General features: G+C 43.1%; 1 protein-coding gene across 1 annotated transcript; it reads right to left on the bottom strand.

The window, feature by feature from the left end:
- Positions 1 to 14,944: 14,944 nt before the first annotated feature.
- LOC118650945 (heterogeneous nuclear ribonucleoprotein A1-like) lies at positions 14,945 to 16,036 on the bottom strand. The gene is given in 2 exon segments (XM_036299570.1): positions 14,945 to 15,460; positions 15,462 to 16,036. Coding segments are annotated over 2 exon segments (933 nt in total). The 3' UTR covers positions 14,945 to 15,102.
- Positions 16,037 to 18,872: the final 2,836 nt, after the last annotated feature.

Here is an 18,872-nt window from a genome sequence, read left to right on the forward strand (position 1 = left end):
CAGAAATCCCTGCCCCTGGTCCCTGATTAGTCTTTCCTCAGGCAAATGAGGATACTGGATTCCCAGTTTGATGGTCCAAAGGCACTGTCCTGATTGGTCAGAATAGAGCCGTTCTGATTGGTCAGAACTGCACAGCACAGATTGGATGGGGAAAGTCTCAGACCTATTGGTTGAGAAGGATTTCAGGAAACCTTTATAAGGTCTGGCCCAGTTGGCAGAAATACAGTGCAGGCAGGCAGTTTAGTGGTGCAGAGGTGGTCAGTTTAGCGGCTCACGAGGCATCCAGGAAGTGCAGTTTGCCTGAGAGGTCCCTGTGCAAAAATGGCTGATAGGGTCTTTTTAAAAAAAAATTTTAGTTCAGTTAGCCACCAGGAGCCCTTCTTAACAGGTCTCTCTCTCTCTCTCTCTCTCTCTCTCTCTCTCTCTCTCTCTCTCTCTCTCTCTGTCTCTCTGTCTCTCTCTTTCTCCTCTTCTTTTCCCTACTCCTTTCTCCTCCTTTCCCCCCCTCCTCCTCCCCCTCCTCCTCCTCCTCTTCCTCAGGCTTCACACTGGGAAGCCAAAGGGCAGAAAATGGCTCCTTTTGCATTGTGTTACTGTTGTGGTAAGTCATGGTTAGTAATTTCAATTTTATTCACTGGGGTAAGTTCTGTGACAATATCATTATCCGGGAGCAATTAAGAATAGGCTCAGATAGGAGAGAAAATCTTTAAGAGTGAAGTGTTCCCAAATTCAGGCTCCTTTCCTACCTGTCCAGTAAAGTCTGGCTCCTCCCAATTAGGAGAGATGCTTCAAAGAATGAATAAATGGAATATTTTTCTGAAATGCAAACCCATTATAAGCAAAGTCAACTGCAATTATAAAAAGGGGAAATATTTGCAACTCATTTAGTAGACAAGGGTTAATTTTCTTTATATGCAAAAACTCCTACAATAAAAAAAGACCAACAGCCATACCTAAAAATAGGAAGTCCATAGAAAAGGGAATACAGTACAAACATGTCTTTTTAAAAAATATATAGTTTTATTGATTTCAGAGAGGAAAGGAGAGGGAGATAGAAACATCAATGATAAAAGAGAATCATTGATCAACTGCCTCCTGCAACCCAGGCATGTGCTCTGACTAGGAATCGAACTGTGACTTCCTGGTTCATAGGTCAACACTCAACCACAGAGCCACTGTGGCCAGGCCAAATGTTTCTTAAACATATAAAAGATAGCTTACTTCATAATACGAGAAATAGAAATTAAATTTACACAGACACCATATATTAGATTGGCAATGAGAAAAGAAATGAACATGCTCTGTTGGTAAGAATGTGATTGGTGGGAAAATAAATTGGTATAATCTTATGGAAGGTTATTTGGAAATATCCTTCAAAATTATGAATATCTATATCCTCTGATGAGTCAAAGCCAATTCTAGGAGTTTATCTACAGATTTATTGTCACATATAGGTAATGACAAGTTTACATTGCACATTGTTTGTAATAGCAAAAAATTGGAAACAATACAAATATCTTATCAATAAGGGATTAGTTAAATAATTTTTGGTATATCCAAATAATGGAATATAATGCAGCCCTAAAAAATGAGGATATTTTTTATATACACACATTGAGAGGTCTCCAACATATTTTGTTAACTGAAAAAAATTAAGATGCAAAAAAATGGGGTAACAAAAGGGTAGAGAAAGAATACTTATACCAGATATGTACATGTATTTACTTATATATACATAAGTCCAGAATGATATCCAAGAAATTAATAACAATCAGTCCCTTGGTGGAGAGGAATTGGGTGCCTAGGGCATACAGTGGGAGAGAGAATTTTTCTTTTTTTACTTTGTATCCCTTTTATTCATTTTGGGAATGTATACACAATTCAAATAAGTAAATCAATTTTTTAATAAGAGGAGTACTCTGACACAGATTAAATCTGAAATGACCTAAATTTACCCAATTGGTAGTATATTTTCAATTTTTCCTTTCATCCTCCTTTATTATTGACTTTAGTGGCTGGCACTTAGTAGGTGGGCCATGAGTGTGAATTTACTCTTCCTTGCCAGATATAGTTTGTTCTGCTGCAAAGTGGTAAGGGGTGAGAGGAGATTTCCTCGTTAGGTTTTGGGGCTGTGTACTTACAGGACCTGTAAAACAGGGTTGTGATGTACACAAAGAAACTACCTCTCAATTTTAAGATTTCTGTTACCCAGAGTGGCCCATGGCTAGCACTGCCACCTCACACTCAGAGGAAGACTAAAAGAAGGCTTGGCCTTTCACCCTTTCAAAGGCTCCTGTTGGTCATGGATGCTCACCGGTCTATCCTATATAATAAAAGGGTAATATGCAAATTGACCCCAATGGTGGAATGACTGGGAGTGACTGGTCGCTATGATGCGCACTGACCACCGGGGGCAGACGCTCAACCCAGCAGCTGCCCCCTGGTGGTCAGTGTGCTTCCATAGGGGGAGCACCACTCGGCCAGAAGCCGGCTCATGGCTGGCCAGAAGCCGGCTCATGGCTGGCCAGCACAGCATTGGTGGCAGGAGTCTCTCCTGCCTCTGCGGCAGCGCGGGGGAATGTCAGACTAACAGCTTAGGCCAACTCCCTAAGGGGCCTAAGCTGTTAGTCAGACATCCCCCGAGGGCTCCCGGACTGCGAGAGGGCAAATTTTCATGCACTGGGTCTCTAGTTCAGAGTTTCTCAACCTGTGGGTCGTGACCCCTTTGGGGGTCGAATGACCCTTTCACAGGGGTCACCTAAGACCATCAGAAAATACATATATAATTACAAATTGTTTTTGTGATTAATCACTATGCTTTAATTATGTTCAATTTGTAACAATGAAAATACATCCTGCATATCAGATATTTACATTGCAATTCATAACGTAGTAAAATTACAGTTATGAAGTAGCAACGAAAATAATTTTATGGTTGGGGGTCACCACTACATGAGGAACTGTATTAAAAGGTTGTGGCATTAGGAAAGTTGAGAACCACTGCTTTAGTTAATTTATAATGGCCCAGGTTTGAGTTTCCTGCACAGAAGGAGCTGCCTGCACAGTTTTGCGCTGCTTCAGGTAGGATATTGGTTGAGAGATGCATTTGGGTCATTTTATTGGCTTTTCTGCTTCTACCCACTTGCTAGAGGCTATGTAATATAGTGAAAAGATTCTGGGCTTGATTCCGAGACCCCACTTTGTATCACTTGCTGTGTAATCTCATGTAATTAACTTAATTTTCTATGCCTCCGTTTTCTCATCTGTACAATAGGGCCTCAACTCCTGTTCTATCAACATTTTAGAGTAGTTATTGAGGCTCAAAGAAATGATGTGCTTGCAAGCACTTTGCGAAAAGAAAATATTTGAAGTAAAAGGAGTTAGCAAACACAATAATGAAATCCTTGTGCGTACATTTCTCTGTGCTAAGGGCCAACCTCACTGGGGCTTGGGAAATGAAACTGGTTGAGAGAAAATAGGCGAAGTGGGATATTTTTGTTCATAGTGAAAGAAGATAGAGCTAGGTTGAATTAACAAGTATATTTTGATTGCCTAGGTGTATTTGTTCCTGGTATTTTACATGTTATCTAATTAAGTACTCTAAATAACCCTAAGCGGGTAAATATTATTATGTCAGTTTTACAGATGAGTGACTAAGTAACAGGACCAATGTTGCACACTTAGGAAGTGGCAGGCCAAGATCTGAAAGTCAAGTCTGTTTAACCACCAAGGCAAGTGAAGCCATCAGCTGACTCAGGCAAGAAAGAAGCGACCACCCGGGAAGTTATACCCAAGTGGACTAGCTTATAAGACATGTAGACATTCATCCAGGGGCTCACAATAACCCTTTAATTTGCCAATTCATCCATCTAATCCACAAACATTTTCTGAGTACGTCCCACATAACAGGAATTGTGCTAGATTTGTACTAAAACCATGAATAAAATACAGTTCCTGAAGGGTTTAAGAAACACCAGTGTAGCAGAGTAGCTTGTCACACGTCCCTTATCCTCAGTTCAATTCCGTTAGGAAAATTGTTCTTATTGGTTGGCCAACATTAAAGTTTTAAACATTATTGTTCTGTAAAAATGACCCCACTTATGCTGCTTCCTGCCAGGGAATGGCATAAGTCTATAATAACTGAAGATCATATAACCCAATGATTTCGTTTCAGAGGCAACTGCACAATGGTTTTGAAATGGCAATAATTGCCTATTGCTCTCGGGATTACCTTATTGTCTGGTAGTGGTTATAAAGACAGTGGGGTTTTAAGAGACCATTCAGTAAGAGTGACAGAAGGAACTACTTTATATTTTTCTCTGAATGACTCTCAAAGTGAGAATCTAATTCTGAGCCCATGAAGGTCTGAAAGAACTTCTGTGATAACTTCAGAGTCCTTACAGCGGAAGGAGACTGAGTTATAGAACAATACAGAAAACTGAAGGTGTGGCTCCTACATCAGCAGAGTATTGTTTCCTTTCAGAGGTCCTGATTGAAATGGAGGTGAGCTGGATGAGACCCACAATTAAAATAGCCACTGAAATGATGTAGACATTAGCTAGTGTCAGGGTCACTCAGGAGGTTGCATTCAGTGTGTCAGGCTGTTGGATTGAGGGTCTCATTTCCTTGCTGGCTATTGGCTGGAGGCCTCCCTCAGGCCCTGCGGCAGCTCACAATGTGGCAGTTGCTCTCACTCAGAATGAGTGGGCAAGTGCTAGAATGAATGTGCCCAAGATGGAAGCCACAGTCCTTTTGGTAACATGCTCTCATCACCACTGCCTAATTCTACTCTCTAGAGGCAAGTCACTAAATCTAGTCCACATTCAAGCATTTAGGATTATACAAGGGTGCGAATACCTGGAGGTGGAATCATTGGCAACCACCTTAGAAACTGCCTATTACATTTAGGGCGGCCTCTCTAATGAGATGACATCTGAACAGAAACCCAAAGGAAGTGAGGGAACGAGCATGGCTGTTCAAGAGAAAAGCATTTTAGGCAGAGGAAATAGCTAGTGCAAAGCCTGAGGGAGGATGCTCTGGCTGGGAAGCTCAGTTGGTTAGAGTGTCGTACCAATATGCTAAGGTTGTGGGTTTGATCCCCGGTCAGGGCACACACAGAGTCAACCAATGAATGAATAAATAAGTGGAATAACAAATTGATGTCTCTCTAAAAAGAAGACTAAGGGAGGAATGGTACAAGATGAAACCAGAGAGGTTTAGCACTGGATTAGATAATGTAGTTTTATGTGGGTCATTGTGAGGAATTTGGATTTTATTTATTTATTTTTATTGATTTTAGAGAGGAAGGGAGAGAGAGATAGAAATATCAATGATTAGAGAGAATCATTGATTGGCTGCCTCCTGCATGTCCCCTACTGGGGATCGAGCCCACAACCCGGGCATGTGCCCATGATCGGGATTGAACCTGGGACCCTTCAGTCTGCAGGCCCACACCCTATCCACTGAGCCAAACCAGCTAGCGCTGGATTTTATTTTGAGATGAGAAGGCTTTGGAAAGTTTTGGGCAGAAGAGTGACATGACTTAACATGTTTTGTGAGAGGCCTACTCTGTTCTGAATTTAGAGTTTGTAATGAGCACCTGCAGTGCTCATTAGAAAATAGGCTTGTGAGGTTCCCTCTGGAGTCTCAGGGTTTGGTATCTTGTGGTCTTCATTTTTAGTGAAGATCACCCATGAGACTCACTAAAAATGAATGAGTCTAATATTTGAAAAACAATGTCCTCTCCAATGCACTTTATCTTACATTTAGTCAGGTCACTATTTGACCTAAGATATTAGAAATATGCTCTGTTTGTGTAACTCAAATGAGTATTTTTTTTGGGGGGGGGGGTGTTTATCATTTTCCTGGAGGCATTCCTGTATTTCCCATTAGCCTCTTTATTTCCTGAAGTTTTTAAGAAAATCTGGGCAAAGAAATTCTACAATCCCAAAGAATCGCAGTAAACACATCTCCCTTACTTGATGGCTCCTAGGAACTTCACAAATTTTGAAATTCTCAGAATCCACATGTTAGCTTCCCGAGGCCTCTGAAAATGGAGACAACGTTCATGCAGGTTCAGGAAGAATTCAATATCTCATGGATCACTGAGCTTCTCCATCAAGTTAGACCTAGTGGGAGGCTGGAGGTCGCTGGGTCCTTTAGCACTAGCTCAAAGGCTCCACTGTTCAGCAGTATCTGGAGATTGTTCTTTTTTGTCCTGAGATTTTGGCCCTAGAAGCAGGTATGTTTCAGAAAGAACAGTGTAGTGTAAAGGAACAGCAACAATTTAAACTTAGGGTTCTTCCTGTTGAGTACCACACAGAAGCTGGGCCTCTCAGGATTGAGGTTTTGGGAAGAGGGTTTTCTGAATTGTTGGTCTTTTTCTCCTCAGCCACCCATTCTTTTCTTACTGCCCCCTTCTAAGGCTTGCAGACTACTGTCCATGTCCCCTTTCTCTGGAATCTTCACCCTTTATCACAAGGGAAATTTTTACCCCCTTGGTCCTTTCTCATACCTTGTAAGCTCTGAACCTTGATGCTAGTGGAGGTTCTTGCTGCTTAGGCATTTTGGCTCCAGAAGTGAATGGGATGAGGTGAGATCGAATCCTGTTAGTGAAGGCTCCAATTCCAATCTTCCCTTTAGTGGGAGTTTCTTCTCTAGTTTACTTAAGAAGCAGGAGACAATTGGCAACATTTTTCCTAGAGGTAGGCCAACATAGCTAACAGAGGTATACAGAAATTATATGCCAGTTACTTCTATGTGTATTTATGTGTCCCAGGCAACTTAAGCTGTGAAAGAGATTAAAACCATCATGAAAACGGTACTTGTAAGTCTACTTGTGGATGCACGTTTAAATATAAGTTCCCTAAAATGACTGAAATGGTCAAAGCAATGGTGTAAACAAACAAAAAAATAAACACGTAGATACATAGAACACAGAAAATCCCAGCAAAATCTTGTAAACCCAGGAGCTCCTGGGTCAACATTTATAGTTGCCCACCAAAGCAAAATCAAATCTGTATAAAAGTTGAGGGAGATAAAGGCTAGAACGGGTTGCTGGCAAGCTTGCACATGTTCTGTGATGACAAAATGCCAAGTCTGTAAGAAGACAGACAGAAATTGGACTTCCCCAAGGATGTCTCCACAAGAAAAAAAAGCTGCCGGCTGAGCAGAACACTGACTTCAGCACCTTCTCTTTGAGAACCTGTGGCCCTAGCATGCGGGCAATGAACAGTAACATCAGGCGTGGCGAACGGGTGTGCATCATTCATCAGAGTGGGTGCATATTTAGATTGGAATTCCGTATCACCTGTAATTTATGTCAACTGTCTTCAATTTGGGGGCAATTTCCTTTTCCCATAATGCTTGTGGTTCTCCCATTGGAAGAATCTCCAGAAAGGCAAGTGATCTTGGAGATCAATCTTATTAGTGGTATATGATGATACAGCTGATGGTGTGAGTGGGTAGTTTGCAGTATTTTTTGATAGTTTGCAATATTAACTGAACTTTTCCTTTGAACATTTGTACCAAGTGCCTCTTTGACCCCAAATGCAAATCTATGCAAAACAATATGCAAGTTAACATCACTCCTTTGAGTTGCTTAAAAAGAACAGATTAAATAGAACAGGCACACTGGTTGTGCCGTTGGAAAACCTTTAAAGTCTGGGCTGATTTCTTTGCCTGGTAATCACTCAATGTGTTTTTATCAAACGGGGTAAAGTTAGTTTCTTTTAATAATATGTGGTTAAAAAAACATACAAAATTCTAACCTTCCCTTTTTTTGGTGACTGGATATGTCAAATGTTCCCCAAATATACTTCTTTCTCTTAAAAGATACAGCAATGACACTAAGCAGACAGTAATTGTTGAATAATTAATGCTAGCAGGTGGATCCAGCAATTTCAGTTTGGAATCTCTGCTCCGAATAATCTTGAACTGCCTTGCCCTGTCCTCCTCCCACTGCATCTGCCATCTTGCCTGAGAACCACCCCCGACACTTGTAAATAGCGCAGTGGACAGCAATTTAATTTGCCTTTGAGGGCAGCTCTTCACTGCAAAGGGGGAAGACATTCTCAGATAAGCATATGTGTACAAACACACACATTTGTTTTCTTCAAACCTCATTCCCAAAGCTCTTTATTACCTGCTCAGTTCAAAGCACCTTCTTTAATATTCTGCATTCTCGTTTAGCACCTGCTTGTTAATTTCATCCGATTCTCAGCCAGTCTTTTAGCAAGTGAAGGCAACCCACTCAAGTGATATAAAAGGACTTTTCCTTTTTTTTTCCTGCCTCTGATCCTTTTTCTAACACTAATCACATACCTACCATATGCTCTCCAAGACACTGGTTCCCATTCGTTTGTTACCTTGTCCTGTGTATCACCCAAGGTCAAGTTTCTTTTGTTCGGTTACAGACAATACCACCGGAGAGGAATGGGGTGATAGGGAATGAATATCTGAAAGCAATACTTCCTGATTCCCAGGGAAGTGCCCCTTCACTTGTGCACATGACAGTGGGAGGAAGGCCCCACCAAAGCATCATTAGTCATCCTGCTTTTCTTAGGTTGGCGGGCCTTCTTTTCCTACTAACTTACATCCCTGATTGAAGGGCTACCTGACATTGTCTTAATTATGTTTCTATTAAGGTTTCTTCTTTTCTAGATTATCCTAACAGCTTTAGATTTTTTTTTACGTTACTAAGAAAAGATCTGTTTTTGCTCTCCTGATAAGTAGCTTGGGCGATGCATCTAATTTCTCTAACTCTCAATTTTCTCCTCTGTTAAAAAAGAGAATTAGATTAAATCAATTCTAATGTTCCTTTCAGCACTGATGTTTTCTGAGTCAAGAGGTAAAACGGCCCAGGAGAGAGGTCTGGGCTGCTTCAGAGCTTGTCTGCACTCAGCAGTACAGTAAGAAAAATGCCTGCTCACAGCACCTCCCACTTGTTGAGCACCACATATGCTGCACACTCTATTAGATCTTTGCACACACAATGTTCCATTTAATTCCCAAAGCCACTCCAGGGGTAGGCATTATTATTATGACTAAACCTGTTTTATAGATGAAGGCACTAAGACACAGAAAGGTTAGGCAGTTCCTTTAAGATCATAGGGTGACTGACAGAGCTGGAGCGTGGAAACCAAGCCCCATGTGTTTAACCAGTCCATCTTCTACTTCACCGGCCAGTTAACATTGCCTGCCAATCTCTAAAAGCCAATTCACAGGCTTCCATCTTGGAGTCAGAAGGTCTGGGATCCCATTTTGTCTCTGTTGTTTATTAGGTCGTCAGCCCAATTGTGTAACCTCTTTGAGCTTCAGTTTTCTCATCCTATCTAATAAAAAGAGAATATGCTAATTGGCTGCCACACCCTCACAAGATGGCGGCACCCACAGCCACAAGATGGTGGTGCCCAGTCCCCTCAGCCCTGCCTCATCCAGCTGGAGTCCCCCAGTCCCCTCAGCCCCACAGGGGAAGGCAGTTGGAGGTGATTAGGCTGGCAGGGGAGGGCAGTTGGGGGTAATCATGCTGGCAGGGGAGCAGTTAGGCATCAATCAGGCTGTCAGGGGAGCAGTTAGGGGGCTATCAGGCTGGCATGCAGAGTGGTTAGAGGCAATCAGGCAGGCAGGCAGGCAAATGGTTAAGAGCCAGCAGTCCTGGATTGTGAGAGGGATGTCCGACTTCCGGTTTAGGTCTGACCCTTAAACCGGAAGTTGGACATCCCCTGAGGGGTCCCAGATTGGAGAGGGTACAGGCTGGACTGAGGGGAACACCCCCCCCCCCCCGGGCCTCTAGTTTGTAAATAAAGAAAATAACACCTATCTCACAGTACTGTGTTAAAAACGAAAAGATGTAAGACATGTGTCAGCAGTTGCCTGATTCTCTACCCTGCTTCTCTCTACAGTGGCCATCACTTAACCACTACCTGCAGGCTTGGCCCCAGCCCAGGTTTCAGAACCAATTCTTCCTCTGTGTGAAGGGCATAAAGACTTCTAGTTCAATGCTGAGAGGGATTCCACATCGACCATGGTTCCTGTTGGTCCTGATGGCTCAGTTGTGGCAAGTGGGCCTCTACCCTAAATGCAGGGTGGTAGAGTTGTTAAATGGGCCCTGGGATAGTATTGTGTTTTAATCATAGCTCTGCCCTTCCTAATGAGCTTGGGTAAGTTACCTCACCCTTCTGTGACTCAGTTTTCTCATCTATAAAATGGGGAGAATATTAGTAGCTATTTCAGAGGGTTATTGTACAGATTTAAATTTAAAAATATAAAGTACGTATAACAGTACCTGGCAGATAGTGTCTGTTATTGTTATAGACTTTAAGCGATTTATACTTTTTATTATTATACATAAATGACATCAATTATATACTTATATTATTACTAACACCAATTACGTCCCTGCTTGGTTGCCTCAGGTCTTCCCAGGTAACTTACCCATTCTCTCTGGGGCTGCAGCCATCATTGCTATCATGCCCTGGGGTGGAATTCCTGCCACTGAACCCTTCCCTGATCTGGGGCCTTGCAATTTGCCGAGGAAATCCGTGATGTTGGCTACCCTCCACATCTCTGAATATTGCTTGCTCTGGTTTCTCCACAACGGTGCCCTGGTGGTATATGTGGTTCCTTGGTGCTGCAGGCCACTTGCCTAGACCAGTTGTTGCCATTGCATGTTCCCTGGAGCCTGTTTTCTGCCCCCTGCTGTCCCTTTCCCCATAACTAGGTCCTGAGCCACGCAGTGTGTGTGCTCAGAAGTTACCATGTCAGCTTGACACAACCTTATAAAATAACTTTGTAAAGCATCGTGCACATAAAATGGGTTTGAATCTCAGTACACAACGCAGGAGGTAAGAGAGATTATATCTCTGCTTTTTTGTTAACAGCTTTTTTGAGATATAATTCACAGACCATATAATTCACCATTTAAAGCATAACACTTAATGTTTTTTTGTACATTCACAGAGTTGTGCAACCATCGCAAATCAATTTTTGAACATCTTCATCATACATGCCCCCAGCCAAACAAGACCAAACCAGACCAAACCAGACCAGACCAAACCAAACCAAATCAAACCAGACCAAACCAAACTCTGCTTCCTTTAGTTATCCCTTATTTCCCCAGCAACCACGAATCTACTATATGTCTGCAGACTTGCTTATTATGGATATTTCTTATCACTGGAATCATACAATATGACAATATGTGGCCTTTTGTGACTTCTCCATTTAGCATAATGTTTTAAAGGTTCATCCATGGTGTAGCCTGTATCAATACTTCATTCCTTCTTATCACCAAATAATATTCACAATTCTCTACTTTTAACTCAAAAGTTAATTTTAACTCTGTGCCCCCATTCCAAGGAACTAGTGAGAAATTCACCTTGTCATTCTTGGGGCTTCCCATTGGAGGCTGTGCCGAAATCCCAGGTTCTCAGCATAGCTGAGATATCTCAGAGGCCCAGGAAGGCATTAGTCATCTGTCCACACAGGTTCCTGCTGAGATGCCACGTGTCTCCCCTCTGCCACCTCTATGCTGCCTTTGTTGTGGGTGGGGAAGTCTAGGCCAATGTTTTGCCTCTTGCTGCACTGATGGCCAGTCTCTCTGAGGTCCTGCTGTGTCCTGGTGAGTAAGTCAAGTCACCGGGGACCCTAGACTTTGACTCCTTCCCCAAGCCAGAGACACTTTCATTTTAGACTGGGGGTATTTCTCCCCAGATTTAAAGGATCCTCCTTAATGCCCCGAGGCTTTTGAAAACAAAGTTTAGGAATTCTAACCTCAGTACTTTCCCTGAGGCAGGGGAGCACAGAATGGGAATCTCCCAGGGGAAAACCAAAAGGGGAAACACAGTTGACCTAAAAAAAGTGATCTGTGTCAGAGTTCCTTCTCCTGGTCCTATCTCTCTGCCCAGAGAGGCATGGAGAGTGTTGGAGATCTTTTCCCACTAGGCCTTCCTTATTCCCCAATCCAGTCCCTGCTGGCTTTCCTGTGCCGCCTGCCACTGCTCCCCGACAGCTTTTAACTCCCACAAGCCACTGAGAGGGCTTGCTAGGCAAAAACCTGGGCTCTGCTGCTTGACTTTTTACTTTAATGAAACTCTCTTTTTTGGTGAAATAAAAATGATCTTATCTATGCTAATAGAAATGTAGGATTTGCATTTCTGTTTTATATTTCTATTATACATTTTTCTACAGCGTTTTTATTACAGAGTTCTGTTATGTATTTCTGTTGTGGCAGAATGCATGGGAGAACGATCAGCCAGCACTCTGAGGGAGGAAAGTTTAACCTTTATTTCGCAGATCTGCTAGTCCAGGGGAATTCCGGATCCAAATCCTGAACTGAACTCGTGGGGAGACTCTGGCTTCCATATCTCTTCCTGTGACGGGCCCCTGAGGGTCCCTGCAGCTCCACCCAAGTCAGTCAGAGTGGGGAAGGAAGACTACAGTTTTAACCAGATACTGAACTAGGTTGCAAGCCCTCCTCCCCACCCCCTATTTTCCTTTTCATTTCTACTATACATCTCTATGAAAACTATCAAGTGGACCAGGTTTTGGTCTCAGGATTCCTTGACACTTAAAAATTATTGAAAATCCTAAAGAGCTTTTGTTTATTTGAGTTCTATCTATAAATAAGAACCATATTAGAAATCAAAACAGATATTTAAAAATGTTTATTATTAATTTGTTTGAAAAGAATAAATCCATTACTGATAACATAGGTAACATTTTAATTAAAATATATTTATTTTCCAAAAGAAAAAAAATTAGTGAGTAGTATGTCTTTTTATTTTTTTTCCAATTTTTTAAATGTCTGAAAATAGAAGACAGCTGGACTCATATCGGTTTTACATTCAATCTGCTATATGTTGTTTTTGTTGAAGAACATGAAGAAAATCTGGCATTCCAGAGATACATAGTTGAAAAGGGAGCAGTATTTTAATAGCCATTTTGGATAATTGCAGATGCTACCCAAACTTTAGCAAGAGGCAGTTTCTTAAAGGTTATTTGGCAACAAATATTGCCAGATATTTTCTTTGAAGTGACAGCCTCACTTTGTTTATTTTCAAAAAAGTGTCAGCCAAATACCTAAATTGGAATAAGTTGTTTTTTCAAGTAAAAATTAGGTTTCATGAGCAAAGCGGTTAGTTCACCTTGCAACCCAAATAATAACACAATCATTTTTCTTGGAGACAACCCTCCTACTTCAATACAGAGTAGGAGTGTTTTGTTTTGTTTTTTAATCTTCACCCAAGGATATGTTTATTGATTTTAGAGAGTGAGGAAGAGAGAGAGAGAGATAGATAGAGAAAACCATCGATTTGTTGTCCTCCATATGTGCCCTGATGGGGGATCAAACCTGCAACCTAGGTGTGTGCCCTGACCAGGAATCAAACCCGCAACCATTCTGGTGTACAGGACGATGCTCCACCCAGCTGAGCCATCCGGCTGGGGCAGGAGCAGAAGTGTTTTGTGTGTCCAGTCTCTCACACAGACCATTACAAAGAATTTCACTGAAGTGTTGAGATTTAATGAAATTAACAATTTTTAATGGGCATTCTTAAGTAAAACTTTTTTCCTTCTCTAGGAAACAGGCCTCTGTGATCCATCTTCAGCATAGTCAACTTTTAATGGAAACAGTTACTAAATTTCCCCAGGGCAAGCAGAATGTAGGGAGGAGGGAAGAGGATATAAGAACAAAGAACTGTGTATGTGAAAACCCTCTATGTACCCTCCTCCACTAGTCAGGAGGAGGTGGAGACAACTAGAAAAGACCTCAGCCCACTTTTTAAAAAATGGCCCAATAGGAGGCAATAAGACCTAGGCGAAGTATGAGGAAACTATTAACCCCATAGTACTCAGCCAATGAGGAACCAGAAGAGGGAATCTCATACCTTAGGGCAGTGATTCTCAACCTTCCTAATGCCGCTACCCTTTAATACAGTTCCTCATGTTTTGGTGACCCCCAATTTCATTGTTACAAATTGAACATAATTAAAGCATAGTGATTAATAACAAAACAATATGTAATTATATATGTGTTTTCCGATGTTCTTGGGCGATCCCTGTGAAAGGGTCGTTCGACCCCCAAAGGGGTCGCGACCCACAGGTTGAGAACCACTGCCTTAGGGATTAAATAGCCTATGATTGCTACTCCATGTGTGCCTGCACAACCACATGGACATCTGCTCTTGCAAGAACATATTAAAAGTCTCATTTTCACCATATTTCTGTCTCTGAGTCCATTATTTGAATTTGGACAGATGAGCATTTCTCACTCTTCCCTCTCTCCCTCCCTCCCTCTCCCCTTCCTTCCTTCCTTCCTTCCTTCCTTCCTTCCTTCCTTCCTTCCTTAATTCATTCTTTCTTTCCTGTGTGGTGGATTAGAATGTGATGACTATTAGGTCATAGTTTGGTTCCACTGGTTGCCTTGTACTAAGGTGCTGACCCTGTATTACTTTTGCACCATCAATATAAGTGCCCACATAGTGGAAAAGACTAATCAATTTTTTGTTGTTGTTGTTAATCCTCACCTAAGGATATTGTTTTCCCATTGATTTTTTAGAGAGAGTGGAAGGGAGAGGTAGAGACACACAGGGAGAAACACTGATGGGAGAAAGACACATCGATTGGTTGCCTCCTGCAAGTGCCCCAATCGGTGCGGGAGACTGAGCCTGCAACCGAGGTACATTCCCTTGATTGGAATAAAACGAGAGCCTTCAGATGGAAGGCTGACGCTCTAAACACTGAGTGGCAAGTCATTTTTTTTTTTTAAAGACACATTTATTCAGCATCATGATCAGACTATTACATTTAGCAATCAACAGCATGGGTCCAAAATGAAAAATCTACATTAAAACCCTTGGTTGGAATGCTTTACACTTTCCACAGAACAGAAACTAAAATAATCTGTTATACAATTAGTCACAAATACAGTCCTCGAGTTTTTTTCCCCATTCACATGAGCATTGTCTAAAACATGTCTTCTTTGTAGCAGCTAGGCCCTGCCACCACTGTGCTTGGCTGAGTTCACAAATCTGTTGTAACCTGTAGCTTCCCTGTCACTTCTCTGGCTCTCCTCTCCTGCTAAGCTTTGTTTCCTGGCAGTAATTAAAACCTTCTGCCACTGCCATAGCTACTGCTGCTGTTGGAACTGCCATAGCCACCTTGGTTTCGTGGTTTGGCAAAGCATTGACCTCCACCACCATAAGGGCCAGAGCTTCTGCCTCCAAAGTTTCCTCCTTTCATAGGCCCAAAATTTGAAGATTGATTGTTGTAATTTCCAAAATCATTGTAGCTTCCACCGCTTCCATCATTACCAAATCCATTATAGCCATCCCCACTGCCACCATATCCACCGCCACCAAAGCCACCTCGACCACTGAAGTTTCCTCCACGACCAAAGTTGTTTCCACCAAAACCACCTCCACGACCACCTCCAAAGTTTCCAGAACCACTTCGACCTCTGGCTGGACGAAGCACTAGCCATCTCTTGCTTAGGTAGAGCTTTCCTTACTTCACAGTTGTGGCCATTCACAGTATGGTATTTCTGAATGACAATCTTGTCTACAGAGTCATGGTCATCAAAGGTCATAAAAGCAAAGCCTCTCTTTTTGCCACTACCTCGGTCAGTCATGATTTCAATCACTTCTATTTTCCCATACTGTTCAAAATAATCTCTTAGGTGATGTTCTTCAGTGTCTTCTTTAATACCACCGACAAAAATCTTTTTCACAGTTAAGTGGGCACCAGGTCTTTGAGAATCTTCTCTGGAGACAGCCCTCTTTGGTTCCACCACTCTTCCGTCCACCTTGTGTGGCCTCGCGTTCATGGCTGCATCCACCTCCTCCACAGAGGCATAGGTGACAAACCCAAAGCCTCTGGAGCACTTGGTGTTTGGGTCTCTCATCACCACACAGTCCGTGAGCGTTCCCCATTGCTCAAAATGGCTCCTCAGACTCTCATCGGTTGTTTCAAAGCTCAAACTTCCGATGAAGAGCTTCCACAGCTGCTCTGGCTCTTTGGGAGACTCAGACTTAGACATGATGACTGCAAAAGGGGGAATTCCAATGATGCTTACTCCGAGGTGTTCACCAGCAGAAAGGAATTGTCGGGGTCCAACTCCAGCGGTTCCAGGGGTTCCCAAAGGTGTGGATGGAGTCAGCGAAGAAGGAATGACACGGAGACAGCGTTCAGTTGATCATTAGCCTAGCCAGGTACTCTAGGCAGGTTCTCCAGCCAGGTTCGGTTTTTCTTGTCCTGTTACATCTGTATTTATACCAGTTGATTTTAATCCTATGCATTCTATTCCAAAGGTTAGGGCGTTTGTTATCTCCATTCCAAGGTCACTACTCTATTGTTCTGTTAAGCTACAAGGAAGTAACTGAAGGAGATTATCCTAAGTGATTGTTTGTAGTTAAAGTGATTAATTACCCTCCTGGCACTTAGTTAAGGGGTTTTATTCCCTTCCTTAGTCTTGTTAATCCCTAACTCCAGGGAAAAATCCCCACCTGGGGAAACAACCTTTCTCGGAGAGGTGACCTTGGTTAAAACACATAGCACTAAGAAGGGGAGCAAACATATTAAAAACAGTATGCCATATATGCCAGGTCCCTAGAAACATATGCTGTGCAGATGTTTTTTCCCTGCAGCGACTCTGTCAAGCAGCAAGGATGGACTGGCTTCCAGCAAGGAGTGATCTAAGGAGCGTATCTCTATCATTTCACTTTTTATCCTATCCCAGAGGTCCCCCCCACTCCCCACTCCACCCCACCTTTGCCTTCTCCTCCCTCCCTCCCTCCCTCCTTTATTTATCACCAGTGGATTGTCTGTAACCCGCTTACATCTCCTCCTTGGATTGTCGTGTATAAAACAAAGTGCCACACCGGCCTGTTTTGGTCAGTGGGTAGAGCATCGGCCTGGGGACCCGAAGGGTCCGGGGTTCCATTCCAGTCCAGGGCGCAGGCCCGGGTCACGGGCTTGATCCCCAGTAGGGGGTGTGCAGGAGGCAGCTGACAGGTAATCCCCTCACTCATCGTGGATATTTCTCTCTCTCCCTCTCTCTCCCTCCCTCTCTGAAATCAATAAAAATATATTAAAACGCACACACACACACAAACACACAACAACAACAACACAAAGGTATTATTCCACCTCCATGTAGTAAAAAGTATACTTGTACAATGTTTTGTACTTGTATTTTGTGCTATTAAAACAGGGAAGTTAAAACGTGGGTTTGGGGGTGGCAGGGGAGGATAAAAGAGAGGGATTGACCTTTGCCCTTTCAAAATGGCGGCTGCCGCCCTAACTGGTTTGGCTCAGTAGATAGAGCATTGGCCTGAGAAATGAAGGGTCCCAGGTTCGATTCCCGCCAAGGGCACATACCTTGGTTGTGGGCACATCCCCAGTAGGGGGTGTACAGGAGGCAGCTGATTGAGGTTTCTCTCTCTTTGATGTTTCTAATTCTCTATCCCTATTCTCCCCTCTCTGTAAAAAAGTCAGTACAATATATTAAAAAAAAATGGAGGCTGCGAAGTCACTGGAGCCAAAATTGTGGCTGCCTCCTGCACGCCCACCCACTGGGGATGGAGCCCACACCCCAGGCAGGTGCCCTTCACTGGACTCGAACCCAGGACCCTTCTGTCTGCAGGACGACTCTCTACCCGCCAAGCCAAACCAGCCAAGGCTAAACTCCCTTCTTTGACAGAAAGGATGACTCCTTTATTCCCACACAATTGTGGACGACGAAAGGGGCCACATGCTAACCCCACGAGCTCAGGGAAGGCCTGCGCGGCGGGTCTTGCAAACCGAAAGGCCTAAAGCCACCGCAGGGATGGTCTGAAGGGAGACTGTTACTAAGAGCAGTTGTGGTGGCTGGTCGCGTCCTAGGCCTGAGTCTTCCCTGACCAGGTCAGCGTTTACCTTAACTGAACCTATGGTCCTTTTGCATCTAAGACAACATACCTCTGAAATGTCAGAGGAACTTGTAACGTCCCCCACCACCCCCAGCACCCCCTCCCCGCCGACACACGCACACATACACACAAGCAAATGAGCCTGGGCGCCCTGCAGAACAGAGACCATAAATTCCTTCATTGCTATTGTTATGGCAAGTCATTTTTTAAAACATTATTATGAGAGCAGTTTTGATCTCACAGATCCCCTGAAAGGATCACTGGCACCTTGCAGTGCCGGGAGCCGGTCCATCCTTGCTGTTTCAAGGGACCTGGCATATATGGCATACTGTTCTTAATATGATTGCTCACCTTCTTGGCACTATGTGTTTTAACCAAGGTCACCTCTCTGAGAAAGGTTGTTTCCCCAGGTAGGGATTTTCCCCTGAAGTTAGGGAGGGAATAAAACCCCTTAACTAAGTGCCAGGGAGGGTAATTAATCACTTTAGCTATGAACAATCATGCTTAAGCTACATAATCTTTACTCCCTGGAATGAAGATAAGAAACGCCCTAACCTTTGGAATAGAGATTGATAGGATTAGAATCAACTGGTATAAATACAGATGTAACAAGACAACAGGACACAGAACCTAGACACAGAACCTACACAGAACCTACACAGGACCTAGAGACAGAAGAACTTCGCTGGAGAGAACATGGCAAAAGATCCTGGACAGAAACTGGAGACAGAACCTAGCGAGAGAACATGGCAAAAGATCCTACAGAACCTGGATAGAACATGGCTAGAGAACCCCACTACAGAACCTGGCGACCGAACCTGGCTGGAGAACCTAGCAAGAGAACATGGACACAGAACCTGGCTGGAGATCCTAACCAGAACTTCGCTGGAGATCCTGACCAGAACTTGGCTAGAGATCCTGGCTAGGCTGCTGATCAACTGAACGCTGTCTCTATGTCATTCCGTC

Source organism: Myotis myotis, unplaced genomic scaffold (assembly GCF_014108235.1).
Source record: "Myotis myotis isolate mMyoMyo1 unplaced genomic scaffold, mMyoMyo1.p scaffold_m19_p_3, whole genome shotgun sequence".
Lineage (NCBI taxonomy): Eukaryota > Metazoa > Chordata > Mammalia > Chiroptera > Vespertilionidae > Myotis > Myotis myotis.